The sequence below is a fragment of the Equus przewalskii genome, chromosome 11, assembly GCF_037783145.1.
Source record: "Equus przewalskii isolate Varuska chromosome 11, EquPr2, whole genome shotgun sequence".
NCBI classification, from domain to species: domain Eukaryota; kingdom Metazoa; phylum Chordata; class Mammalia; order Perissodactyla; family Equidae; genus Equus; species Equus przewalskii.
Window position 1 is genome coordinate 25,622,693 of NC_091841.1, and position 25,948 is coordinate 25,648,640.

Genomic DNA, 25,948 nt, shown 5'->3' on the forward strand with positions numbered 1-25,948 from the left:
ATCACCCCGGGAACGCTGGGTGACGGAGGACGGAGCCCGGCAGGGGCGCAGGCGGCAGGGGCGGGCCGGGGCGGCCTTCCCGGACGGCGCGCCCCTCGGGTGCGGGCGCCGGAGGGGATCCCGTTGCTAGGGGCGTTGCCAAGGAGGGGCCACGAGGAGGGGCTCCCTTCCGGGAGGAGGGCAACTGGTAACCCGGAAGCGGTCGGCAGTGCGGCGCTGTTTAAAGATGGCGGCGGAGGAACCTCAGCAGCAGAAGCAGGAGTCGCTGGGCAGCGACTCGGAAGGTACAGAGCAGGGGAGGGTCGTCCGGGCCGGGCCAGCGGGGGCCACGCCGGGCTGCCCGTCCCCGAGGAGGCTGGCGCGGGGTGGCCGGCGCCGGGGCGGAGCGCGCGGACAGCCCTGCCGCCGCCGCCTCCCCTCCCCCTCACAATGGAAGGAGCCGCCGCGACCCCCGGCCGGGCGGCGAGCGGGGCGGGCCGGGCCCGCGGCCGTCCCTTCCCCGCGCGCCCGGGGCGGGGCCTGCGCCGCCGCGCCCCGCCCCGCCTCGCCCTGCCCCCCGCGCGGGGGGCCCCGCGCCGGGCCCGGCCCCCGCCCCGGTCCCGCAGTCGGCCGAGGCCTAGGCCGGGCCGGCCGCCTCTCCGGAGCAGCCCGCGCCGGGAGGGCGGCGAGTTCCGCCGGCCGGAGCACAAAGGACGGGGCGGGCCCCTGGGGATGCTGCGGCGGCCGCCGGCGTGTGCCCCCCACGACCGCGCCTTCGTTTCCGGGGAGCCCCCTCTTCTGGCCTGGCAGACCCTTTCCGCCAGCCTGGGCGCTGCTTAGACCCCTGAGGAGTGCCACCCTCTCCTTTTCACCCCTGCGTTAGGCCCTGGGACTGAGTAGGTCACTTGCAGGGGAGGGACAGCCCTGTTGCAGGGCCGCGTGCCGATGGGTCGAGGCCCAGCCGAGGATCCGCGGTGCTCACCCAAAACGATCGGCCTTACGAGTCATTCAGCACACACTCACACCCCATTCTAACCACACACTCCAGGCCCCGAGGAGGGACTTGTTCAGGGTCGCATAAGAAAGAGCCAGGACCAGAATTCGGGTCTTCCGGCTCCTCTGCAGTGGCTGCTCAGAGCCGGGTCCACAGGGTGGACCTGCCCACCTCCCTGCTAAGCAGATAATGGTCTCCCATCTCCTCTGGGACATTTCAAGGAGGGAGGCGGGTGGTGGTATCAGGTCCTCTTTACAGTTGAGGAAAGGCCTTCTGCGGCGAGGGAGCAGAGGAGCCGGATTTGAAGAGCTTAGACTCTGGAATTAGGCAAACATGGGTCTGACCGCAGGTCTTTGCTAGTCTCGACCTTGGGCGGCTTCCTTCACCTGTCTGCATTTGTCTGGTTGTCTGTAAAATGGGCACCATTAGGAATAGCCAGGACGGCGGAGGGGTATGGTGGAGTCAAGCCAGGCTCACAGGAAGCCCTCATCCAGCCCAGCCCTCTGCTCCTCATCTTACTTTCCCCAAGAGACGCTGCCTGCCCCAGCGCATTCCCAGGCTGCTGGGGAGTGATGTTAGAAAGCAGGGGGAAGGGTGTTAGGGCTGGAAGAGCACCCCTTGGGCGTGACCCCCTCCACCCCTTCACTTTAAAGCTGAGGAGGCTAGGGCCCAGGAGGGGAAGGCACTTTGCCGAGATTACACCGTTGGGTGGAGCTGGGTGTGAGACACATGCTCCCAGATGCCAAGTCTAGTCTCCTGCCCTGGGCCGTTCTTGTCCTCTATCCGGCTGCCTGGAGTGGAGAGAGCCGAGGCCCACTGTAATCCGTGGCCTTCTTCCTTCTTCCAGGTGTTAACTGTCTTGCCTATGATGAAGCCATCATGGCTCAGCAGGACCGAATTCAGCAAGAGGTGAGGGGCTGGGGCCGGCGGCCCTGCTGCAGGGATGCAGAGGCTGGGCCTGAGGCCTGTTGTTAATCTCCACTTTGGAAGGCCCTCCCTCTCCATGCTGTGCTAGGTACCGGATGCCTTTTGTTGGGGGGGGGCGGGTCACTGTGCACTGGGTGACTGCCCAGCACCCTTCACGTAGGTGTTCTGGCTGTTAGGAGTGAGTCACTCCATCGGCCTGCCACAGCGTGATGGAGTTCCTGCCCCCTGCAGATTGCTGTGCAGAACCCTCTGGTCTCGGAGCGGCTGGAGCTGTCGGTCCTGTACAAGGAGTATGCTGAGGATGACAACATCTATCAACAGAAGATCAAGGTGGGAGCCTGGCCAGGGGGCAGGAGCAGACGCGTGCCTGCTTCAGATGTGCGCCTCGCTGGCCTGGCCGCGGAGAGGGTAGGGTGTCAGGGGAGGCCTCTGGTTGCCGGTTCCAGAGTCTGGAATCAAAAAGATTTCACTTCAGATCCTGACTGCCACACAGCAGCGGTATCCTCGGCAGGTCTTTCCATGTTTGCGCCGTGGGCTCCTTGTCTGTAAAATCGGGATGAGAAAAGCATCTGCCCCTAGGCAGGCTCGGTGCTCACGGTGGGGCGGAGCTGGGGAGGAGGGTGGCGGCAGGGGCATGGGATCTTTGTGGAGAGGCAGGCAGCGGTGGGGCACAGGGGCCTTGCTGCATCGTTTACAAACTGAGGTAAGTCCCTCAGCACTCACTCTCTTCTCTGAGCCGGGAGGCCGAGGTGTGACAGTGTGTGGACAGTATCCAGTGGAGCAGGCTGGGGATTTAGTAAATGTCACTCCTCCCGCTTCTCCCAAAGATCAGAGATGCTTAGGACCTTCCATCTGAAAGGGGGAGCCCTCGAGGTTACCCACTTCTGGGGTCAGGCAGGTAACCCAGGTGACTGCAGGCGCCAGGGCAGGTGACGAACAGCAGCGCCACAGCTCGGTGTCAGCCAGGAGGAGGGAGGGCAGGCCCCTGGGGTGAATGAATGACCCTGCCTGTCACTCCATTGTCACTGGATCTGTTTTTCCAGGACACGCCAGAAATAATGATTTTGATGTGACATCTGACTTGTAACAGTAGGCAGCTAATTCACATTTAAAAGGTGTGGGCCAAACAGCATACCTGCAGGCCGGATCCAGCTGTGTGTGGCCTGTGGTTTATTCTGACTCCTTGCTCAGGATGTCTCTGATTTCCCCAAAAGGCCAGTGGAGAGATGAAGGCACTGGCTCTGGCGCATGACATACCTGGGTTTGAGTGCTGGCTTCATGGCCAGCTGGGTGATCTTGGGCAGTGCGCTGAACTTCTCGGCGCCTCCGTCGGCCCCACAGGGCGAGTGTGAGGTTGACGTTGACAGTGGTCAGGAGCTGAGCTCAGTGCCTGGGCCACAGCTGGGCCTTAGGAATCTGTGGGTCCCTCTTCCCTACGTGGCAGGTTGGTAGAGTGGGCCTCATTTCAAGGCCTGCGTGTCACTCTAGGCTCCCCTGGTGAAATCAACAGGATGGGCCTCGGGTTCGCCGCCTGAGTCATTCAGTGCATGTTAGAGTGTCCACTACATGCCGTCTGTGCAGGACATCTGCTTCCGTGCCCCCAACACCCCCAGTCTGCGCTGGGCCTGAGCCCGCCTTCTCTCCCAGGGAGGAGCCTGAGCCCGGACACAGCCCAGGCAGAGCTGAGGGACTGTGCTCTGTGCACTAGGCCCCTGACGGTGACTAGGATGGTGGCCTCCGCCCTCACAAAGGGCCTGGCACAGACCAAGTGCTCAGAGCGATTCTGGTTGCGGTTCTGGTGGCCACAGGGAGCTGGGCCCTCTGTTCCTGTTGTGTGCTGTTGGTTTGACACTTAAGAGCACACGCTGTGGGCTGGGCCCTGTCGTAGGGACCGGAGATAGAGTGATGGCCACAGCCGACAGACTGCTGCCCTCCGGAAGCTTCCAGGTCACAGTGGACAGACAGACAGCAAAGCAGAGGTCACTGAAATGCATGTGTCAGAAGGGGTGAGCGCTGTGGGCACAGGTGAAGCGGGACAAGGAGGCAGGGAGCGGGTGGTTTGTGGTGTTAAAGAGGCTGCTCGGCGAACGCTCCCCAGGACGTGCTGGCGTGAACTGAGAGGCAGGGAGCAGGTCTCGGTCCCCTGGGCAGCATGGTGGGGCTGAGGGCCGGGCGGGGGTCAAGGGGCGGCGTGGAGGCCACTGTGGCTGCAGCAGAGTGGCGGAGCAGGAGAGGGGGAGACACGCGGGGGGCTTGTAGCCAGAGAGAGGACGGGAGGGAGAGGCGGAGCAGGGACAGTTGTCTCTGGTGACTGGTGGCCAGGTGGAGCAGGAGCCCCTGGAGGGCCTTTGCAGTGCAGTGGCAGGAGTGAGGGAGCAGGGGGAGGGTCAGGGAGCGGGAAGGGAGGATCCTGGATGTGCTGCAGACGAAGCCTGAAGGAGCCGCGCTGGATCGGACCTGGTGAGGCGTCGGCAGTGACTGGGGCTTGGGCTGGAACAGCTGAGCAGTGGCATTGCAGTTGTAGGGGAGGCCGCAAGGTGCAGGGCGTGGGGAGGTGCAGGCCGCGTGTGGCCCCCTGGTTCAGAGGAGGTGTAGGGAGGCACTTGGCTGTGTGGGGCAAAATTGGAGTCGAGGGCTGAGAAGGGTTACACTTGGGGCTCTTTAAATCCTAAGACCAGTGCCATCAAGAGAGCAAGTCTAGGGGCAGCCCTGGTGGCACAGTGGTTAAGTGTGCACATTGTGCTTCGGCGGCGCAGGGTTCGCCAGTTTGGATCCCGGATGCAGACATGGCTCCACTTGGCAGGCCATGTTGCGGTAGGTATCCCACGTATAAAGCAGAGGAAGATGGGCACGGGTGTTAGCTCAGGGCCAGTCTTCCTCAGCAAAAAGAAGAGGATTGGCGGCAGATGTTAGCTCAGGGCTAATCTTCCTCAAAAAAAATAAATAAATAAGAGTATAAGGGACAAGTGCAAGCTGTCCAGGCCTGAGCAGGGCTGTCCCCTCCCTGTGGCAGGCCCCAGGGAGGGTTGTGTGGCATGGCCGTCTTCTGGCAGGTCACACACGGTGTCTTGGGGAAGGGTGCTGTGTGGTTTGGTGGTGGCCCAGGCCATCACAGGGTAGAGATGAGTGCAGTCGCAGTGAGACAGGAGGAAGACAAGGGGGAGTTGTGCAAGCCCCGCGGAGGAGGAGGGCCTGGTGGGTGGTGTCACGGTGGGGGGGTTGTGGCGTGAGGTGGATGCTGCCAAGGGGCCAGTCTGGGGAGGAGTGGGCTTGACCCTCTGACTTAGGAGGGTGCCCGTGACCTTGAGGAGAGTAAGCACCTGCCTGGATTGAGTTCACGGGAGAGAATGGAGCCCGTGAGCTGGGACAGCTTCTGGAGGACAACTTGCTGTGAAGGCGAGCAGAGCCACTGGGTGGTAGCTGGAAGGGAATTCACGTGAAGCAAAGGATTTTTTTTTTTTTTTTTATTAAAGATTTTATTTTTTCCTTTTTCTCCCCAAAGCCCCCCGGTACATAGTTGTATATTCTTTGTTGTGGGTCCTTCTAGTTGTGGCATGTGGGACGCTGCCTCAGCGTGGTTTGATGAGCAGTGTCATGTCCGCAGCCAGGATTCGAACAAGACACTGGGCCGCCTGCAGCGGAGTGCGCGAACTTAACCGCTCAGCCACGGGGCCAGCCCCAAGCAAAGGATTTTTTCAAAGTGAGAACTAGCGTTGTGTTTACATGCTGATGGGTCTAAACCAGTAGGGAGAGAGAACTGATGCAGGAGGGGGAGACTTCCTGGAGCCATGTCCTTGAGCCCAAGGGAGGGGACGGGCTCTGGTGCCGAGCTGAGGGCGGCTCTGGCAGCCTCAGGCCTTCCACGGATCAGGAGAGAAGGCCGCGGTGGAGGGGTTCTCAGTTCAAGTCCTCGGTCAGGAAGGAAGCCAGGCCATCGGAAGGTGGGTGGGGTTAAGGAGAATGGGGGGGGAGGGGAAGGGGAGGGTGCCTGGGCCAGGGGAGTGAGCCTGCTAGCCAGGCGGCACTCAGGGCCCGCTGTGTGACAGACAGAAGAAATCCTATGGAGTTTGGGGAGGAAACTGGAAAAGATGGGATGGAGATGGCACCTGTGAGCGAACAGGGTAGAGTTCAGAAGGAGGCAAGGGGCTGGCCCAGTGGTGCAGCGGTTAAGTTCGCACGTTCTGCTTCGGCGGCCCGGGGTTCACTGGTTCGGATCCCAGATGCGGACATGGCACTGCTTGGCAAGACATGCTGTGGTAGGCATCCCACGTATAAAGTAGAGGAAGGTGGGCATGGATGTTAGCTCAGGGCCAGGCTTCCTCAGCAAAAAGAGGAGAATTGGCAGCAGATGGTAGCTCAGGGCTACTCTTCCTCAAAAAAAAAAACGAGGCCAGGGAGGCCGTTTCCCACCCTGGGGCTGTGTGGTGGGGGCCTCCGGCCCTGCACCCCCAGCCCTAACTCGCTTGCCCTGGGGCTCTCATGCTTTGGAGGACTTCATTCAGTGGGAAAGCCACGCTGGGCAAGGACCCACTCACTTGCTGGTTTTTATGAACAAACAGGCCTGCAGGCCAGCAGCCTGGCATGCCCAGTGGCTGGAAACTACTTTGGTGTCGCTGCGACCAGTGTGTCCCTAAGTCACAGCTTCCTGAGACCAGGGGCTCTGGGCAGAGGGTTACTGGATCCATCAGCCGAGGATGGCACGTGGCTGCTTGGAGCTCAGCTGCCCCCTGCTGTGGGCTGATCTTTGTTGGAGGTTCCTGGGCGGCCCTGCTTCTGGCCTGGAGTTGATGGGCGCGGGGGCGGGGGGCTGCCTCTCCGCAGGATCTCCACAAAAAGTACTCGTACATCCGCAAGACCAGGCCTGATGGCAACTGCTTCTATCGAGCCTTCGGCTTCTCCCACTTGGAGGCGCTGCTGGACGACAGCAAGGAGCTGCAGCGGTGAGCAGGGTGGCGCGGGTACTGGGTGGCGGGGGAGGCTCTGTGAGGGGCTGGGGGCTCCCTCCGCCGTGGTGACCGGGGCGGGGGGGGGGCACTGCCACCTGGGGCCGGACGGTAGGCTGGGCTCCTGCTCAGGGTTTCTCCTCTGAGCTGGGGGCGGGGCTCCCAGTGCTGCCCAGTCCCGCACGCAGCCCGGGGCCCATGCCCGCCTCCCTCTCTCTCCCGCCGGCAGGTTCAAGGCTGTGTCTGCCAAGAGCAAAGAGGACCTGGTGTCCCAGGGCTTCACCGAGTTCACAATTGAGGATTTCCACAATACGGTGAGCCCAGCCACGCCTGGCGCCCACTCGGCCAGGGTGGAGGGCGGGCGGCCTGGCCGTGGTGGCGTGGACCCGCCTTCTCCTCCCTCACCTCGCCCTCTGTCCCCCGCGGGCGCAGTTCATGGACCTGATCGAGCAGGTGGAGAAGCGGACCTCGGTGGCCGACCTGCTGGCCTCCTTCAACGACCAGAGCACCTCGGACTACCTGGTGGTCTACCTGCGGCTGCTCACCTCGGGCCACCTGCAGCGCGAGAGCACGTTCTTCGAGCACTTCATCGAGGGCGGCCGGACCGTCAAGGAGTTCTGCCAGCAGGTGCCCCCCACTCCTCGGACTTGGGACCCTCTTCCTCAGGGTGGGGGGAAGCACTGGGGACGGGGTGCCCCGCGCTGGCCTTGACCGGCCCCTGTGCCGCAGGAGGTGGAGCCCATGTGCAAGGAGAGCGACCACATCCACATCATCGCGCTGGCCCAGGCCCTCAGCGTCTCCATCCAGGTGGAGTACATGGACCGCGGCGAGGGCGGCACCACCAACCCGCACATCTTCCCCGAGGGCTCGGAGCCCAAGGTCTACCTGCTCTACCGGCCCGGACACTACGACATCCTCTACAAATAGGGCTGGCCCGCCCGCCGCCGCCCTGCCTGCCCCCTCTGCCAGGCGCTAGACACGTACAGGGGGTTTTTTGTGGTTGTAAATGGTCATATTTCACTCCCCCTCCCTGTCACACAACCTTCCATGTTTTATTAAAGGGGATGCTGGTGGTGAGCTGCGTGTGTGCGTGTCCCTGCTCTGCTGCTGCCCGCCTGGCTGCTCTGTGTCTGGCTGTCCCCCTTCCCTCCAGGTGGGTTCCTCTTGGCCTTCCACCTGTCCACCCCCAGGCCTCCCTGCCAGGGGCAGTTCTGAGGGGCTCGGCCTCTTGGGGACCCCTCCTGGTTAGTGGGGTTCTGCTTCCTGCCCTTCAGCCCTCCCCCGTTCCCTCCTTAGCTGGCCCAGGGGCTTCCATGGGAATTTGGAAGTTCCTTGGGGACTTGCCCAGGGACCCAGGACCACCAAGGCTTCAAGCTGCCCCCTCATAGGCCCCACCTCCCCCGTGCTCTCCCGGCCAGGGCCCTAGACCCTATCACAGGTCTGCATGGTCAAGGTGTCAGGGCGGAGAGGGCTGACATGATGGGGGGCGTGGCTCAGGTCGGGTGAAGCAGCTGGGGCACCCAGGTGGTGCCAGCCTTGGGGGAGGAGGGCAGCCTTCAGCCTGTGCTTGGTTCCCGCCCCCTGCCTGGGCCCGCTTCGCACCCCTTTGCTTGGGCCACCTGTCCCTGCGATGCCTGCCTTTTGCCTTCACCTCCCCCCTTACCCCTCCCCAGCACACTTGGGGTCTTGGCCCCCAGGCTGTGAGCTCCTTGGGGGCAGGCCCTCAATAAATGTGCAGTGCTGCCGCCCACCTCTGCTGTCGCCGTGCCTCCCCGCCTGGCTCACCGGGACCTCCCGCCAGCCCCTTTAACCAAGCACCTGTCCCACCCCTGGGCTGCCTCCCTCACCCCAGCCAGGGTCAGACACAGGAGCTGCAACAAGGGTGGTCTTTATTAGGCGCTTCTGAGGGCCGGGTGGAAGTAAAGAATCGAGTGGCCAGGCCCGGGCCCAGCTGCGGCTTCGGCGACCTTCTCAGAGCTGGGAGCGAGGTCCGGCAGGCCCAGGCGAGTCTGCGGGCGGAGCAGAGAGTCAGGCTGCGTGGCCGGCGGGCCGCCCCCAGCCTCCCAGCTGCCCCCGGCCTCCCTGCGTGAGGGTGAGCGGGCCGAGGGTGCGCGGGTGTGTTAGTGGGCAGGTTAGTGGGCAGCCACACGGCGGGCCAGGCCCGGCTTACCAGTCCTGGGCAGGGTGGGCGGCGGGTGCCATCAGGCTGGAAGGCAGAGGACAGTGAGACCCTGCCCGGGGCGGGGGTGGCGGGGGGTGGGGGCGGCTGGCAAGCGGGCAGGGCACCGCCAGTACGTACCCACGGGGAAGTAGTGGGGCAGCCACTGCCGGTAGATGGCTTCGTCCTTCTCCAGGAACACGCAGATGATCAGCCGGTCCACCTGCGCCAGGGCCCCCTCAGCCAGGGCTCGTCGGCCGTGCCGCCCCCGCCCCCCACCCGCTCGCTCCGAGGAGAGCTCACCCGGCTCTCTGCCCAGAAGGGGCCCACAGGCCCCGAGGGGGGAGGAGGGTGCGCAGAGGGCCACACGGCCTTGCTCTCGGCGATGACTGGCGGGGCTGGTCAGCGGGCCAGGATGCGCCCCACCACCCCACCTTGGTCCCCCCCAAATGGGTCCAGGACTCACCTTGTCCTTGTGCTGCTCCAGCCACTCGCGCAGCGTGGCCAGCACTATCTCGGCAGCCGCCTCGTTGGGATAGCCTGGGCACCCGGCGAGGCGGGGCGAGCGTGAGTCCAGGGCCCCGGCCCGCCCCTCGCCGCCGCGCCACCCGCCCAACCCCCATGCCCGCTCCCGGCCCCGCCCCCTGGCCGGCAGCCCACTCCCGCCCCCAGCCTCCATCTGGGCCCGCCCACTGCCCGCGCCTGCCCTTCCTCTAGATCCCACTCACCGAACACGCCGGTGGAGATGCAGGGGAAGGCCTGGGGCGGGGGCGAGAGGGGACTGGGGTCAGCGTCGCTCTCGGTCCCATCCTCCCCGCAACGGGGCCAGCTTCCCTCTGCAGGCCGCCCCGCCCCCCCACGCGGCGCCCGCCCCTCACCGCCGAGCGGAGCCGGTGCTCCAGCAGCAGGTCGAGGCTGCTCAGGTAGCAGCTGCGGAGCTCGTCAGCCTGGCTGGCGCTGGGCTCTCCGTGCGCGATGGGCCCCACCGTGTGGATGACATCTGCGAGAGGCGACGGAGTCAGACCGGCCGGGGTCTCCACGCGGTCCTCGGCTCTCTCCCCCTGCCGGCCTGGGCCCTCTCCCCGCCAAGTTCTGAGACTCCCCAAGGGAGGACCCCGCCCATAGGGGCACGCAGGTGTGCCCTCGAGCCTAAATCCGCACGCGCACACTGACCCGCCAGCCCACACCTCACAGACACAGGCAGGCCCCCGCTGGGCCCCCTCCCCACATCTGTGTGGACCCGGCCGAGACATGGGGCGCCAGCGGGTGCGCGAAGGCGCTGCCCCCTTAGCTCTTCCGCTGCCTTCAGGTCCCTGCTCCTCCCAGCCTCTGCGCATCCCCTCCGCGCGACCTGCTTCCTGGGATGCGCGAGGAGGGACCAGGTCCTGGCACTTCAGGTTAAGAAGCACCCCCTGCGGAGGCCTCTCCCCAGCAATTTGTGGGGGCTGCACCCCTAGCCCCCCAATTACACAAGGCGCCCTGTCTGCGCCCCACAGGGGCGGGGCTGTGGGGCACTCACACTTGGCCGGCAGCCGGTAGCCGCAGGTGATCTTCGCCTTGCCGGTCTCGCAGCTCTGCAGGGTCCGGCACTCCTCGGTGAGCAGGGGGCCGGCGGCCCGGTGAATGCAGCCGTCCACTGCAGGGGGGCGGGCCGTGAGCCGCGGGGCTCCCCGCGTCCCCCGGGGCCCGCTTTACCGAGGAGAAGGCTGAGGCCCACGGGCCGAGTCCTCCAATCCCCTCGGTGGGCTGGGGATCCCCGGCACCGCGCCTTCCACCGCGGCCCCCAGCCGCTCCATCACCCCGCCCCCCACCTGTTTCACATCTGGGGAAACCGAGGCGCCGAGCGCGGCCGCGGCGGGGCCGGGCGGGAAGCGGCGCGGGGCGGCCGGCAGGGGGCGCGCCCGGGCCGCCCTGCTCTTCGCCGGCCGCGCCGCAGGGCCGAGGGCGGCTCCGGGGAGTTCGCGCTCCGCGCTCGGGCCGGACGCGCCGCGGGGCCCGCCACCAGGCGCCGCCTCCGCCCGAGGAGCCCGGGAGCGCCGAGCGGCACCGCGCGCCGACCCCCAGGCCGATCCCGGGCGAGGCCCTGGGGCCGCGGCAAACTCTAGGACCCACTTTACAGATGGGGAGAGCGAGGCCACCTAGTCAACAAGTGGCAGATCGGTCCGGGCCTGGAGCCTGGTCTTCCAGCCCCTTCCCTGCGCCACGCGGGGAGGTGGCCCGGCGGCGCAGGTGTCTCTGGGCGCGCACCCCTGCTCGTTAACGAGCCGCCTCGTTAGCGCATCCGGCTTAATTGGGCCGGGCCTGGGCTTGTTTATCCAAGGGCGGCTCTGGGGCCTCGCCAGCGACCCTGGGGACCCCCGGCCCAGATAAACAACTGGGGCGCTGCGGGAGGCGCGAAGGGGACGCGCCTTAAGCCCGACCGCTCCTCGGCGCCACGGCCCAAGGGGCCTGGCAGGAGAGGCGGCTGGGCCGCAGGCAGGCCCGGGTCAAGTCCGGGCTCGCCCCTCATCGGCTGGGCCAGTGGGGCACATTGGCAAGTCCTTTCCCCTCTCCGAGCGTCCACGGCCTCATCTGGAAGACAGGGTCAGTGACCCCTCCCCCGGGGGGGAGGTGGCATCCTGGCCAGGAGGACGTGACCCACCCCTGGCAGCTCCCTAACTCCGATGGCACCCCGGGCCTGTGCCAGGAGCTGCGTGGGCAGCAGCCGCCGGCGCCCAGAACGCTCCGCAGCAGGAAAGGATCACCATTTCCCCATTTTACAGATGCGCAGACCAGGCCCTTCCTCCTTCGTCATGGCCCCACCCCGACGCCTTGGCACAGCTCCAGGGACACCAGCTGGACCACCCCCTCTTTCTTGTTTTCTTTTGTGCCCTGTGGGGCCCAATTAAACCTAATTTTAAGACTTCACTGGAAGCAGGCACCAGGCGATTTCTCAGAGCATGCCAGGGGTGCGGTGGGTGTTGGGGGAGCCCTGGGAGGGGCCCTGGCACTGGGTCTGGTCCCCTCCTCTCCTGTGCTGGGATGAGGGCACCACAGTCATGGGGGAGGGGGGAGGGCAACCCAGGGTGGGGTCCCTGAGCCGGGGTCCAGGTGCTTGTGCAGTGGGTGTGCTGCCTCTGTGTGCAGCGTGTCCCCTTTGGGTGGGGGTGTCAGGTGACCCCCCAGCACCGTGTACAACAGCAAGGGCTGTGGATCTAGGCAGCCTGGGTTCCAATCCCAGCTCTGCCCGTCACAGATGTGTGACCCAGGGCACATCACTTAACCTCTCTGGACCTCAATTGCCTCATCTGTAAAATGGGACACTAATAGGCAACGCCCTCTGCCCCCCAACGCCCATAGTGCTATTGGAAGGATTAGGCGAGTTAATTCCTAGAAGGTGCTTAAACCACTGCCTGGCGTGAAGGCGTGAAGGCGTGAAGGCGATGTGGGCGGTGGCTGTTAGTAGGACAGTGTGACAGTACAAGGATTGCTCCCTGTGAGAGTGTGATGGAGGCGGGAGTCCAGGTAAGGTGTGCTCAGGGTGTTCAGGCGTATGGGAGTGGACACAGGGCTGTGTCTGAGCTGGCTCTCGGGGGGGGGGCCTCCCAGCCCAACCCCAACAGTGTCGGCCACTTGGCACTGGGCTGCCTGCCATCCCCCAGCACTGTCCGCCCTGCAGGCGACCTCGGCGGGCTGTGGGGCCGGGCGGAAGTGGAGCTGTGTTTCAGGGACTTAATGTTTCCTGCAGGAGTGGACAGGCCCGCAGCCAGGCCCTTGGGGCTGACCTGGGGCATGGAGGCGGGGGAGGACCAGAGCTAGCAGAGGCCTTGGGCTGGAGCCACTCCAGCAGCGTCCAGAACAGGGCCAGGGCCACATGCCTGCTGTGCAGGCGGCGGGAGCAGTCCGCCCACAGCAGAGATGAGGGACGAGCCGAGCCCCACCCCTGCCCCGCCCTCCCGCCACAGCCTGGCCCCCTCTGCCTGCCCCCGTCCCTGTCCAGCCTGGTTGCTCTCCCCACTCTCAGTGCCAGAGGGACCCCGGGCCCTGCTGTCCTCGGCCATAGGCCCCAAGGGCCGCCCCTGCCCCGTCTCCTGCACGACCTGCAGCTCCCCGGGCTCTGGCCCCAGGCGCTGCCCTGGCTCCGAGGCTGGGCTGAGCTGAGCCCTCGAGATGGCAGGCTGAGGCTTCCTGGGGCCCAGCCGAGGGGGACACCCTCTCCCCCACCACCTGACCCTGGGCGGCTAGAAGAAGCCCTTGGCCCTGGCCCCTGGCGGGAAGGAGGTGTCCCCAGTTCATACCAGCTGACCCTCCGTCCCCTCCCTGGGCCCCTCAGCCACGTGCAAACCTCAGTCCTGCAGCCCAGCCCCCACCCCACTCTGAGTCAGCAGAAAACTGGGGGCTTCCTGGGGAGACTGCGCCCCCATGGTGGGGGGGCTTCCTCGGAGGTTCTCCACCAGGTCAGGCTGGAACCCTTCCTCCACCACAAGACTCCCTGAGGCCGCTCTGCCTCCTCCCTCAGCCCCTCCTCCCTCCTCCACCTTTAAGCTCCTGGATCTGGCTCCTTCATTTCTGCCTCAGCCTCTCAGGGAGCACCTGCCAGGCGCTGAGCAGTTTACATCCACTGACTTGTCTGAGCCTCACAGCCACCCTAGGAGGTGCTGTTATTTTTCCTGCTTTAGAGAGGAAGAAATTGAGGCACAGAAAGGGTGAGCCACTTGCCCAAGGGCACACAGCCGGCCGGCGGCTCTCCTTCCTCAAGGACCATGAAAGGGCCTGTCTCTCCCTTCCCACCACAACCTCCCTCCCACCCTGGGCCGCCTGGCTGTTTGCCATCTCTCCAGGCCCTCCTCACTGCCGGGCCCTGCAGCCTGCCTCCTGTGCCCCTCGCCACATCAGCGCAGCCCCCTGCCAACAGAGGGATGCTTTGGGGCCTCCCGTTGCTGAGCGGTCTGGGCCACTCATCTGCCTTGAGTGTAGAGCTACTCCTCCCCACCCCCAGCAGGCTGCCTTCGAGACCCCTGCCCCCCTCCCTCATCTCTCCCCTCTCCTCCCTGAGCTCCTCCAGGCTTCTGCTGTCTGGGGCCCTGTCTGCCTCTCTCTTCTCCAGCCCTGACTCTCTGCCCTGGTCCCAGGCCGCCCCTGCTTGGGAGCCCACCCCAGCCCTTCTGCCCACCACGTGGCTTCACAGCCACCCGCCCCCAGGGGCTTCTGCTCACGCTCAGCCCCTGCCGAGCAGGTCTGGGGCCAGGGGTGGCAGAGAGGGCCGGGGCTGCAGGGGGGCCCTCCCCAGAGCCAGCGGGGGTGGACGACAGGCAGGCTCCTGTGGGGCCATTTGCGAAGGTGCTGAGGCCCGGCTGGCCGCTATTTAGGCTGCTGTAATATTCATGAAGGGAAGATTAGATATTTAAATTTATTCAGCAATAAATGCGTCTCAGTGGGGGAGCATTCCTCACGCTAAACAAACAAGCGAGCAGGGGCTAATTAATTATTTACAGGAACACGAGGAGGCCTGTGGCCAGGGGGAGAGGGGGCCAGCTGTGGCCCTGCCAGAGGGCCCCTGACCGGCCCTGGGGCTGCCCCTCCATCTCCCCCACCCCCCACTCCTCCCTCACTGTCCTGGGGGTCTGGCCCCTGCGCACCCCCTTCTGGGATTTCTCTTCCCAGAAATCTTGCCCACAAGCTGGCTGGTGACTTTGGGCAAGTCACTTAACCTCTCTGAGCCTCACGACTGGCCTCCGAGAGCTGTGGGGAGGACGGAGATATGCTGAGAGGTGGCCAGGGGTGGGAGACTGAGGGCCAGAGTGACAAAGCGGCTCGTCACTCACAGGTGGAGGGACGAAGCTCAGAGCTGCTCTGCTAGCCGCCTTGCACAGCGACACAGACGGAGGCAGAGCCACTCTCTCAGCCAAGCGGAGGTGGCGGGGCCTCGCCTAGGCTGCCCTCAGCCCTGCCCTGGCCTGGGGGGCCCCAGAGCAGGAGCGGGGGAGGGCAGGGCCGTACAGGGCTGTGTGGGAGCCCGGCCCGGGGGACAGAGCTGACCCAGCCCCGTGAGCCCCCGGCTCCTCTACCCTTCGCTAGGTCACTTCACCCCTCTGTGCCTCAGTTTCCTCATCTGTACAAGGTCAGTAACAGTGCTCCCTCCGTGTTTGGCATGACTGTTCAGTGAGAGGCCACCCCAGGTGCCTGCACTTCATGGCACTGTCACCCCCTTTAACAGATGGGGGCACTGAGGCCCAGCCACAGACTCTGTGGGCAGGAGACCCCTCTGCCCCTCGTGCTCTGGGGCCTCCTCCTGGGGGCTGGGAGGCGCCGCCGGGGAGATGTCCGGGAGGAGGCCTGGGGGGGAGCGGCTGGGGGCAGAGGGGGCGCTGGAGGCCTGGGGGCCTGAGGGAGGGTGTGCCAGGCCTGGGCTCTCGGGACCACTGTCTTCCCAGACACGGCGCCCCAGAGGCCCAAGGAGAGCCAGCTGGGTGCGGCCTGCGCTGCTGCCCCGGCCCCGGCCACCGGCACAGACACCAAATGCAGGGCTGAAAGGTGCCAGGCCCCACCGGGCAGATGGGGAAACTGAGTCCCTGAGAGGGTGCCAGCTGGGGCAAGGGCAGAAGCCTGAGCTGCTGCATCCCAGGCCCCTAACCCTGCAGAGGGCAGGCCCAGCCGTAAAGCCTGGATAAATGCCCCCCCCCAGGGCCTTGTGCCCCCTTCCCCAGCCCACCCGATACTCTCCATCGGCCCCGCTGAACCTCGAGAGCTACGACTCCAGGCGATGCCCATGTCAGAACTGCCTGTGCGCTTCTGCCCACACCCTCTGGGTCATGCATTCAATCAACAAACCCGCAGTGGCCTCGGCTCTGTGCTAGGCTCGGGCTCTGCACATTGGCCCTGGGGAGGACGCACAGCCCACCCTTGGCAGGCCCCGCCCCTGCCATGCCAAGGCGGGTGGGCGCCCCGGGGAGAAGACCAATGGCCGACAGCTCTGCGATGTGATCTGAAATTCATTATGGGGTGACATCAGCTCCTTAAATGGAGATTTGAAAACATTAGGGCTTCATTATGTACACAACGGCAGCGCCTCATTCATCACGCTAAAATCACTCCTGTTATTAAAAATCCCCGTGGAAGCTGCACACGGGGGGCAGGGCCCGGGCCCCACAGGCCGGTGGGCTGGCCCAGGACAGAGTCCCCACAGGGGAACCGAGTTCCCGGATCCCTCTTACCCAGGGAGGGCCAGCTGAGGGGTGGGGGCAGGGAGTGCAGTTCAGGTCCAGGGACTTGGTGCCTCAGTTTCCCCATCTGCTAAACGAAGATGCTAATGGTACATTGCACAGCGCTGCAGTAGGGGTGCTGAGATTCTGCTGGGGAGACCCTGCAAGGCCATGGCATCCGCACAGGGAGCGCTCAGTCCACCCAGCTGCTGTCGGCACCGCCATCGTCATCAGCTGGGGTCAGGCAGGATGGTGGAAGGCCCCAGGCCTTTACTTGGGGAGGACAGGTCACTCCCCTGCTCAGAAAACCCCCCATGGCTCCCAGGAGGCCACGACATCAAGTCCTCAGCCCGGAGCCAGGCTGGGGCGCCCCAGCCTCCACCACAGATGACTGTCTGGCCTCCTTTGTCCCCCGACCTGGTCCAGCCACAATGGGTCCCCCCCGTGCCAGGGAGGGGACGCGAGGCTCCAACATCACCGGTTCTAACATCACGGTAGGCCCTGACACGACACAGGACGAGAAATAGAGCTGGACAAGAGGGAAAGGGGGTGGGCGCTGTCTCGAGGATGGGAAGGCCCCTCCGAGGAGGTGGCATCAGAGCAGACTCTTGACAAGAAGGAACTGGCTTCGGGAAGGTCGGGGGAGGGGTCTGGGCAGAGGGCGCAGCAGGCAGCGGCTGGCACAGCCCGGGAGTCCAGGGCGAGAGGGCGCCGGGAGGCAGGACCTGGTGGGCACAGCAGGAACCTGGGCTTGATCGGGCGCAGGGGGAAGCTTTGAGCGGGGAGGGGCGTGGTGTGAGCTGGCCTCTGGGGCCCTTTGCTGTTCCCTCGTCCTGGAATGCCTTTCCCCTCTCTGCAGCCCCCGGCCCTGCCACTCCCTGCCCTGTGCGCCCGCCCAGCCCGAGCCTGGCACACGGGGATGCTCGAGTGAGTGTGTGGCTGGTCAGCTCCTGGCGGACACCTGCTTCCTGGGAGCCCAGCCCAGCCTGGCCTGGAGGTCGGCCACGGGGGCCCCCTCGTCTGCCCGCTGTGCCAGGCCACGGCTAACGGGGAGCTGGAGCAGAGGCTGTCCCCGTGGCCGCGGGAAGCCATCACGGCTCAGGCGGTGAACTGGGTGGACGCCGGGCCTGACCTCCGAGGCCTCGCTGCTCCTCCCGGGTCTGGCCGCCTCTGAACGGAGGAGGAGAGCGAGCAGGAGGGGGAGAGAGAGAGAGGGAGGTGGAGAGAGCGGGCAGGCCAGAGAGACAGCGCCAGAGACAGGGAGAGAAAACCAGGGAGAGAGACAGACACAGGAGCGCGGAGAGCGGGCGATGCAGAAAGGGACAGAGACAGGGAGAGACAGAAAGTGAGAGACCAGGAGAGAGACGAGAGAGGAAATAGGGTGCCCCCACCGCCCCAGGTCACGGCTCCGTGTGTGAAGAGAGGACGTGGTGGGCCGCGGGTGGCGGTGGCGAGGATGCGGGGGGGCGGGATGCGCACATGCAGGTGCCTGGGCTGGGGGCGGGGGGCCTGGACACAGCCGGTCCACACACAGGTCTGTACTGAGCACCTGCTCTGCCAGGACGTGGACAGACAGACGCCTGTGCACGCCCTCAGTGGGTAGTCTGATGGCGAGCAGTTGGTACTTAAATCATTACGCAAACAGGGAGTCTGGTTACTAAGGGCGACAGAAGGCCGGCCCACAAGTGGGCAGGGTCTGCCATGTCCCAGCACCCAGGACAGTGGCAGGCCCTTAATTAATAGAGCAGTGGTGGGTGTGTGGGGTGATGGAAGAGGCTGCCCTGACACGGAGATACCTAGGCAGGAAGTTGGGGTGAGAGGGCTGGGAGCCCTCAGGCACAGGAGCAGCATGTGCAAAGGCCCTGTGCCAGGAGAGGCAGTGATGGAGGCTGAGCCACCCTGGCTTCTCTCAGGTGTGAGATGCCTGGGACACTGAGGGACATGGGACACACACACGAACTTGCAGTGTGGGCATAGGGAGCAGGGGCTGCACAGAGCCCAAGGGGCAGGAGGGCAGAGTGGCTGCACCCCCAGGCAGGAACTGGCTCCCGCAGGTTTGGGTGGAGCCGCTGACCTGTGGAAGGCCCAGGCAGGGAGTGTCTTGGCAGTGGGTGTGTGTGTCGGGGGGGATGGGGCTCCATCCAGGGACCTGCCGAACCCCATCCCTCCCCGCCTCTGGCTGGCGCTTCGGGGTGCTGGCCGGGCGGGAGCAGAGATGGCGGCCACGCCAGTGGAGGGAGGCGGCCCTGAATTAATCTGTCAGTAAAGCGGGGCCGTGGCAGGCGCAGTCATGATTTAGATGAATAATTGAAATGCTCTGATACATTTATTATCCCTTTAGTGCAAAAGTGGCAGTGAAAGACGAGGGGTAATTGAAACAGAGTGTGCAAATCTCCCCAGAAAGCTGGCTTCTTATCGCCGAGTAAACATTTCAGTCCTAATAAACAGGAGAGACGGGCGGGCGGCAGGGCCCGGTCGATTCCCGTCCTGATTTAGGGCCCGCCTCCCTTCTTCCCATACAATAGGGGAGCGTTTTTTTGTTGTTGGTTTTTTAAAAATTTTTATCGAGCCAGTGAAAGGCTCTCCAGGAGGAAGGTGGAGAGCAGGAGTGGGCCTGGCTGGGAGGCAGGGTGGCTGCCCCAGGCCCGCCAGTCTCCCCACCACAGACGCCGAGCCCGCTACCTGGTAGGCCTCTCGATCCCTCTGTACCTGTCGAACTCCTATTCAGCCCTCAGGGCCCAAGTCAAATGCCCCCTCTGCTGGGAAGCCTTCTTTCAAAATAGGTCTCTCTGAGGGTCAAGGCCTATGTCCCAGTGTTTGACACAGGTGGCCCCCTCCTAACACACACACTCAGAAAGAGCCCTGGGAAGGAATGGGGGGCAGAGGGTTTCCCTGAGACTCACTGTGTTGCTACCACCACCTGGCTTGGCCTCAGAGCGTAGTGGGGGCCTGGCCCTAGAATGAGGAAGGCCCAGGAGCCCTGGACCCTTTGGGTTAAGTCCTTCGGGTCCTGGCAGCCCCTAGGGCTCCCCCTGAGGTTGAGGGTTCCCAGCAGACTCCCCTTCCTGCTCCCCAGAGGCCGTGGTCCTCTCCCCCGTGAACCGCCACGCAGTCACAGTAAAAACTGTGCAGACCCCCTTTCGAGGGCCCTCCAGACGCCGATGTTTGTTGCCCACCGTCCGTCCCCTCACCGGACTGGCAGGGGTCCCGGCGCAGAGCTGTTAGACCTGAGGCCCCAGCTCCGAGGGCAGAGCCCAGCACACAGAGGGCGCGACTAACCGCCCCAGCGGGCTGTGCCAGGGGCTCGGAATCCCCGAGAAGCCCGCTCCTGGGAGCAGTCCTGGTGGGAGACAGGCCATAGGGACAGCGGCAAACACAAGCGCATGGAAAGGGGATGGGGCTTTGGAGAAAGCCCCCAGGCAGGGGAGGGGTGGGCCTGGGGGTTGGGGCCAGCTGAGGCAGCCTCATTTTATTTATTATTATTATTTTATTGAGGTCATGTGGCTTTATGGTGTTATGTAAATTTCGGGTGTATTTCGGCTTCTGTACAGACTACGTCCTGTCGGTCGGGCTGGTGCGGCTTCACAGAGTGGCCAGGGCAGCCCAATGGGACCAAGCTTGTTAGACGCATGGACGGGTGGTGGGGGGAGAGACAGGGGGTGATGGGAGGGTGGGGGGAGAGGCCTGAACCCCTGAAGGGCTGGACTCAGGAGAAGAGGGGGGAACCTCAGGGGACGTCTGGGCAGGCAGGTGGGGACCGAGGCCCCCCAGTCGCGGCCACTCCTGTCTGTGCCCCCACCCTGGCAGGTTGGGGGGTTCAAGCTGGATGGACGGGGTCGGGGGGGCAGTGGAACCCATAGGGAGTGGCTGTGAGGGCAGAGGACGTCCTGGGGCCCGGGGCCGCCTCCATTCCAGGCCCCCACCAGCCCCAGCCTCGCCCCTACCGCGGTCCCCTCCCCGCCACATCCACCTTGTTCCAATCACATTAGCGGAGTGACAACCCCAGCGAGCACTTGCGGCGGCTCCATAAATCTCGGCCGGCACTAAAAGGCTGGACTGCCGGCCCACTTCCTCCTGGGGCCCGGCCCCCCATCCATCTCCGCGTCAGCCGGCGCGCTGGGGGCCTGCTGCAGCCTCCTCTCGCCCTCACAGCTGTGGGAGGGGAGCTACAGGGACCCCACGGCCCCCCCCCCGCAGTCTGGCCAGGGCAGGTGCCCTTTGACCTCCCGGAGTGAAGCCGCCAGGCCATCGCCGCCCTGCCTAAAACCTCTGTGGCTCGCACTGCCTTCACCAGCAAGTCCATCACTTAACATGTAGGCCATCCTTCCCTACCTGAAGTTCATTCAGTCATTCAACAACCATTTATTGATCACCTACTACAGGTGCTGGAGATACAGGCGTGCCCTCCAGAGCCTTCATTCCCCAGCAGGGTGGGGAGGTGAAGGGGGTGGGTGGGAGACAGACAACAGACATAAATAAAGAAGGAAGTTATATGGAGCCTTAGGAGAGACTTGCTCTGAGAAAAAGAAGAACGAGGGCACTGTGACAGGCCTGGAGGGCAGGGTGGGCCAGGGGCAGGCGGCTACAATTTCAGTTAAGAGTCAGGCTGGGCCTCACCAAGAAGGTGGCATTCAAGGAAAGACTTGTAAGACGTGAAGGGAGTGGCCACATGGATGTCTGAGGAAGAGCATTCTGAGCAGAGGGAACAGCCAGTGCAAAGGCCCTGGGGCAGGAGTGGGCGGGCCTGTTCCAGGAACTGCAGGGAGGCTGGTGTGGCTGGTGCAGAGTGGGGAGGGCAGGGTGGTGTGGTGGCGAGTCTGACAGGTGGCTGTGGCCCTGTGGACCACAGTAGGGACCTCGGCCTTGGCTCTGAGTGAGGGGAGAGCTCTTCCGAGTTTTGAGCAGAAGAAGGGGGATGACCTGACCTAGGATTTGGAAGGCCCACCCCTCTGTGGGATCCTTTGTCTTCTGGAACTGAATGGCTCTAACTCCAGCTCCTCCCGTGGTCTCTGAGGGTCCCGCATCGTCTCCCGCCTCACCTCCTCCTGGCTGGGCTCTGACCACTTCGATCTTCTACGTCTCCCAGAACGCCCTCACTCTCCCTCACTTCAGGACTTCGCCTGTGCTGTTCCCTCTGTCCAGCACACTCTTCCCACCGCTTTTCATCGGCTCTCTCCTACCCGCCTCTTGAGTCCCAGTGGAGGCACCACCTCCTTCCAGAAGGCTCCCTGCTGCCCAAGCCCGGACAGATGCTCCTTGCTGAGCTCCCACCATGCCTATGAGCCCCCCATGTTGCACAGACCGCCCTGTGTCATGGTAGGTGCTCCCCTCTGGGCTGTGAGCTCAGGGATGGCCAGGACCAGGCCCCTCTGGTGCCCAGCAGATCTGTCTCAGCTCCCAGTTCAGGGCCCCGCACACAGCAGGTGCTCAATCATTGGGTGATTGGACGAAGGAGAGGGCTGGCCGTGGGCACAGGGTGGCGGGAGTCGAATCACCCAGGGCCCCCGAGGGAGGGTCCTCGGTGGGCCTGTCTGAGGGACCCCAGCCCCCAGCGCAGCCCCTCATGCTGGGAGGCCTCCAGGGTGGCTGTGACCTCCACGGGGACAGCTGGCGGAGAAGCGGGGGAGGGAACCACCGCGAGGCACGCGCAGACCCCGTCCCACATCCTGGCCGGTCACAGACAGCTCTTGGCGCTGCTCTTATTTATTCCTGACCTTCGCTGCCCCTTTTATTTTTCCCCCTTTTAAAACCTGGCCTGGGCCCCGCCACCGCCGCCGTAAACACGGCCCCCGGGATTTATCCGACGGCGCATTAACCCCTGGACCCCGGCTCACCAATCATCCTGCTGCCTGTGTAGACAGCGGGCAGCCCAGTCAGCAGGGGACGGAGGAGCTGGGGCGAGGGGCTGGGGGTCCTTGCCGGGACAGGCACTGGGGGCTTAGGGACCACCCCCCCGGGCACCCGCTGACCTTGGCCTGGCTGCAGAGCCCACCCCGACCTCTGACCTCTGGCCCGCCCGGCGCTCAGCCTGGTGGGGTTGTTAACAATGGCGAACACAGCAGTATTCTCAGGGGCTTGACAGTTAGCAGACCCCCCCCCCCACAGCCCGACTTCAGGAGACCCTCTCCTGGTAGCAGAGCCGCCCTGAGAGGTTTTAGGGTGGGGCAGGGACAATAACTTTGTCCTCACAGGTGGGGAAACTGAGGCCAAAGGGACACAGGGCTTGCTGAGGGCATGAGGGCGTTGGGGCAGGGCTGGGCTGTTCCCACCACACCTGCGCCCCCTGTCCCAGGCCCGGTCCCCTTTAAACCTCAGGTGTCCCCCCACCTCCCAGTTACAGAGGAGGCCTCTGCTCAGAAGGTGGGGACCCGCCCGGTCACCCAGCAGAGCGGGAGCCACACGGCTACCCCGGTGTCCGGCCCTTCTGCAGTGATGGCGGGCCGGGCAGGGCCGGGAGGGTGGGAGGCAGACACAAGGGAGAGATGGAGAAATGGGGGGCGGGGCTGTGGGATGACGGGGAGGCTGCGAGGAAGGCAGGGAGCTGGGGACGGCGGGTGAGGGAGCCAGGAGAGGAGAAGCAGATGTGGAAGGAGAGGTGCCACCGACCCCCAACCCCACGCCCCACCCCCCTCCCCACCCCGCGGCCCCCAGAACACAGGAAGGGTCTACTCACCGCCGCCGCCTCCAAGCAGGGAGCTGTTGGCTGCAAGAGAGAGAGAGACAGAGGTGGGTCAGTGGGGGTGGCTGCGGGGGGGACAGAGGGGGAGGTGGGGGCTGCCGCTGGGACAGAGCGGGGCCCTGGGTCCCTGGGTCTTCAGACTCTGGGCACAGGGTTTCCTCGGAGCAGGGCAGACAGGACGAGGTAGATGGGGGCTTGGACCTCCCCTCCCACCGAGGCTCCTGATGGGCCTGCGGTTTGGAGGGTGGCTGGGTGGGGGGCAGGGGAGCCACCGGGGTCCCATCCACTTAGCCCGGAAGCAGCTGCACGTGGCGTCTAGACAGGCAGATGACCCTCAGCCACACGCATCCCGTCATTCATTCTTTCTTTCTTTCTCCCCACAGTGTCTCTGAGGCCCCTCTGGGCCAGGCCTGGTACAGAGATGTGGGGCGAACAGAGCAGCCCCGGTCCCTGCCGTCGGGGCTCACAGGCTGCGCAGGGACACAGACTTGAAGCCACCAGGAAACAAACGGAGTCATCGCAGCCATGGTGAGCGCAGCCCAGGGACAGTGTGCGTGGGGAGAACATGAGGCTGTGAACCTGGGCTGGGGGCGCCTCATGGATGACAGCGACCACGTGCGATGGATGTCAGGGCCCCATCCCGGGACAGCGCAGGGAGGGCCCAGAGCACCGGGACAGGAACCAAAGCAGGGGTCAACCAGAGTCACTTTGCTCTGTGCCTCAGTTTCCCCATATGTAAAATGAGGAGAATAGGGCACCTTGCAGGGTTGGTATGAAGGTCAAGGGAGAGAGAGGCATCCTCAACTCTGGCCCCCTGCCCCTTCCCTGGACGGGAGCTGGACCGTGGCTGCTGTAGCTGCCCTGTCCATCTCGCTCTGCCCGGCCGGCTCCCCCTCCCGCCTCCCCATGAGGCTGACACAAGGGCAGAGTGAAGCCGGCAGCCTCTGGGCCGGGGTGTCGGGGCCATGCAGGTCCATGCGCCCGCCCCGGCCTGAGCTCCAGCTTCTGGCCGCCCAGCTGCATCCTTGGCCACCGCGGGTGGGTCAGGGCGAGCGCTGGGTGCTGCCAGGTGGGGACACCAGCTGTGCCTCAGCCCCTTGGGCCCAGGGTGCCTGGCTCTGGCACCCACCCTACTTCCCAGGTCCTGACGCAGCCCCTCTGGAGGAGGGGGACACGGAGCAGAGCCCGGGCCAGGAGCGGAAGCTGTGGATGCTGCTAAGTGGTGTCGGGCGGCTCCGAGTGGCTGGTCTCCCAGAGCTGACAGCTCTTCGCTCGGGGAATAATTAATTCCACAGCCCGAAAACCCAGGGCTGCAAGTTGCCACGTTACTTGCGAGATTAATACAAGCAGCTAATTAAGATGGAGAGGCGAGGAGCGGCTGGGCGCTCCCAGAGCAGGGGTGGGGGGCCGCGGGGACGAGGGAGGCAGGCCGGGCAGGAGGGGAGGCAGCCAAGCCAGAACCGACAGCAGCGGACGGACCAGGGCCAGACCCCCAGGCAGACGCGGCGGGTTGCTAGGGGGCTGGGCCCCCAGAGGCTCTAGATGTGGCCTCTGCCCCAGGAACGCATATTTCTGAGGACAGAGTGAGGACCATTTGCCAGGCACAGGCTGAGTGTTTTGCACAAACGATCCCATTTACTGTCACAACAAAGCCACAAGCGGGGTGCAATTGTTCCCATTTCACAGATGAGGAAACCGAAGTTCAGAGTGGCACAGTGGCAAGTAGCAGGATGGGAAATGAGTCTGTCTGACTCCAAGGCCAAGCCACAAAGCAGGCCGGCCTCAAGGCAGACTGCCCGAGGGACTGTCACAGGGAGGCTGTCCCCCCACCCCAGCCAGGGTGGGGCCCGCCTCCTCCACGCCCGGGCAGAGCACACAGTAGGCCCTGCAGATGGGGTCTCGACCTGCCCCCATCCCAGCAGGTCTGGTTGCAGAGAGGAGGGCTGGACATCTGGACAGCGTGGGAGGCCCGGGCATCTCAGGTGGGCCCCGGGCCAGCACCCGGCCCCCTCGGCCCTCGGGCAGTCCTGGCAGCTGTCGGGAGCTGCCCTCCGCAGCCCTTCCCTGCCGCCCCCCTCACCTCTCTCTCTTAATTAACACCGGCCGCAAACGAGCTGGCTCCCGCTCACAGAGGGCTCGGTGCCAAATGGGTTGGCAGTGAGCCTCGAAGGGGCGCGAGGGGAGGGGGCCCGACCCGCCGTTCTGCAGGCCCCTGTTGGAAGGAGATGCCAGCCCCCCACTAGCCTGGCACCCCTAAACCCCACCGTGTGTGGCCCTGCCCAGGCAGGGGGACTGGGGTAAACTTGTCCGATGTCCGCCGGGCCGGGAACATCCAGGGGCTGAGGAAGGGAGGGGGCCTGGAGCAGAGGAAGGATTTCTCCAGGCCAAGCTGGGGGAAGGGTGGGCCAGGTGGCGCTACCTGTCACAGGTGGGGAAGGGCAGGTGGGGCTGCTCAGAGGACCTGGTCACTGGCCTGTCCCCAGGCTCAGTGGGCATCCTAGGAGGTTGGTCCAGCAGCGTCCCCTTCCCTCAGCCCACCATGCCTGGCTGTCCCACGGGTGGGGCCCAGGGGGTGGCCCAGTGGTCTGGACCCCGTTCCTCAGCTCCTCTTTCCTCTGGGCCTCTGTCTGGCCTTCTCCCCAGGGGCCTGGCCACCTGGCCACATGGTGCCCCATCAGGCTGCCCAAGGCCCTCCAGCTGGGCCAGGCTGCTCGAGGGAATGGCCTAGAGGCTTGAGGAGGACACGGAAAAAGGGGAGCACCACAGATACCAACAGGCCCTCCCTTCAGTGTGCCACTAGCCTCCCACCGAGGCAGGGTGGCCCCAGGCCTCCCGGCTCCCCAGGTCAGTGCTGACCCTTCCCACCTCACCGAACCCGGCTGTGGGCCTTCAACCTCCGGCTCCTCCCCTTGCTGCCCCCCCATGCTCCCCTCAGTTTGGTTTGAGGCCCTAAATCACAACTGGTCATTAGCCCATTTTTCAGATGAGAAAACTGAGGCTCACAGAGTGCCTGGGGAGTGGGGGAAGGAGCTTGGAGCAGGAAGCTGGTCGTCAGCATCCATTTTCCTCACCCAGGCCCACTCCCTC

General features: G+C 64.9%; 2 protein-coding genes and 1 long non-coding RNA gene across 4 annotated transcripts in view; 2 read left to right on the plus strand and 1 right to left on the minus strand.

The window, feature by feature from the left end:
- Positions 1–8,593, plus strand: OTUB1 (OTU deubiquitinase, ubiquitin aldehyde binding 1). Its single transcript, XM_070565255.1, has 7 exons — positions 1–284; positions 1,821–1,882; positions 2,132–2,230; positions 6,722–6,840; positions 7,073–7,157; positions 7,276–7,470; positions 7,573–8,593. Exons 1-7 carry the CDS (start codon positions 227–229, stop codon positions 7,768–7,770), a joined length of 816 nt encoding a protein of 271 aa, XP_070421356.1. The 5' UTR covers positions 1–226; the 3' UTR covers positions 7,771–8,593.
- Positions 8,594–8,715: 122 nt separating this feature from the next.
- Positions 8,716–25,948, minus strand: part of MACROD1 (mono-ADP ribosylhydrolase 1) — a 146,204-nt gene continuing 128,971 nt past the window's right edge. Inside the window, exons 4-11 of one of the 2 annotated variants that reach the window (XM_070565254.1) lie at positions 22,856–22,885; positions 10,521–10,637; positions 9,880–10,001; positions 9,730–9,760; positions 9,468–9,541; positions 9,143–9,224; positions 9,014–9,049; positions 8,716–8,852 (exon numbers count right to left, since the gene is read on the minus strand). In XM_070565254.1, the coding sequence (XP_070421355.1) occupies positions 9,045–9,049; positions 9,143–9,224; positions 9,468–9,541; positions 9,730–9,760; positions 9,880–10,001; positions 10,521–10,637; positions 22,856–22,885 (461 nt within the window). In that variant the 3' untranslated portion in view covers positions 8,716–8,852; positions 9,014–9,044. The remainder of the gene's footprint in view (positions 8,853–9,013; positions 9,050–9,142; positions 9,225–9,467; positions 9,542–9,729; positions 9,761–9,879; positions 10,002–10,520; positions 10,638–22,855; positions 22,886–25,948) is intronic. The other variant, XM_070565253.1, reaches the window with a different exon arrangement.
- LOC139074479 (uncharacterized) lies at positions 8,740–11,908 on the plus strand. The gene is made up of 2 exons (XR_011524118.1): positions 8,740–8,935; positions 11,764–11,908. It is a non-coding gene; the product is annotated as an uncharacterized lncRNA (long non-coding RNA).

What these genes read in the sequence shown, in the direction of transcription:
- OTUB1 (XM_070565255.1), top strand. Translation starts at nt 227, where the DNA reads ATGGCGGCGGAGGAACCTCAGCAGCAGAAGCAGGAGTCGCTGGGCAGC. An exon ending in AGGACCGAATTCAGCAAGAG is followed by an intron (nt 1,883 to 2,131) that starts GTGAGGGGCTGG and finishes TGCCCCCTGCAG; the next exon opens with ATTGCTGTGCAGAACCCTCT. An exon ending in TCTATCAACAGAAGATCAAG is followed by an intron (nt 2,231 to 6,721) that starts GTGGGAGCCTGG and finishes GCCTCTCCGCAG; the next exon opens with GATCTCCACAAAAAGTACTC.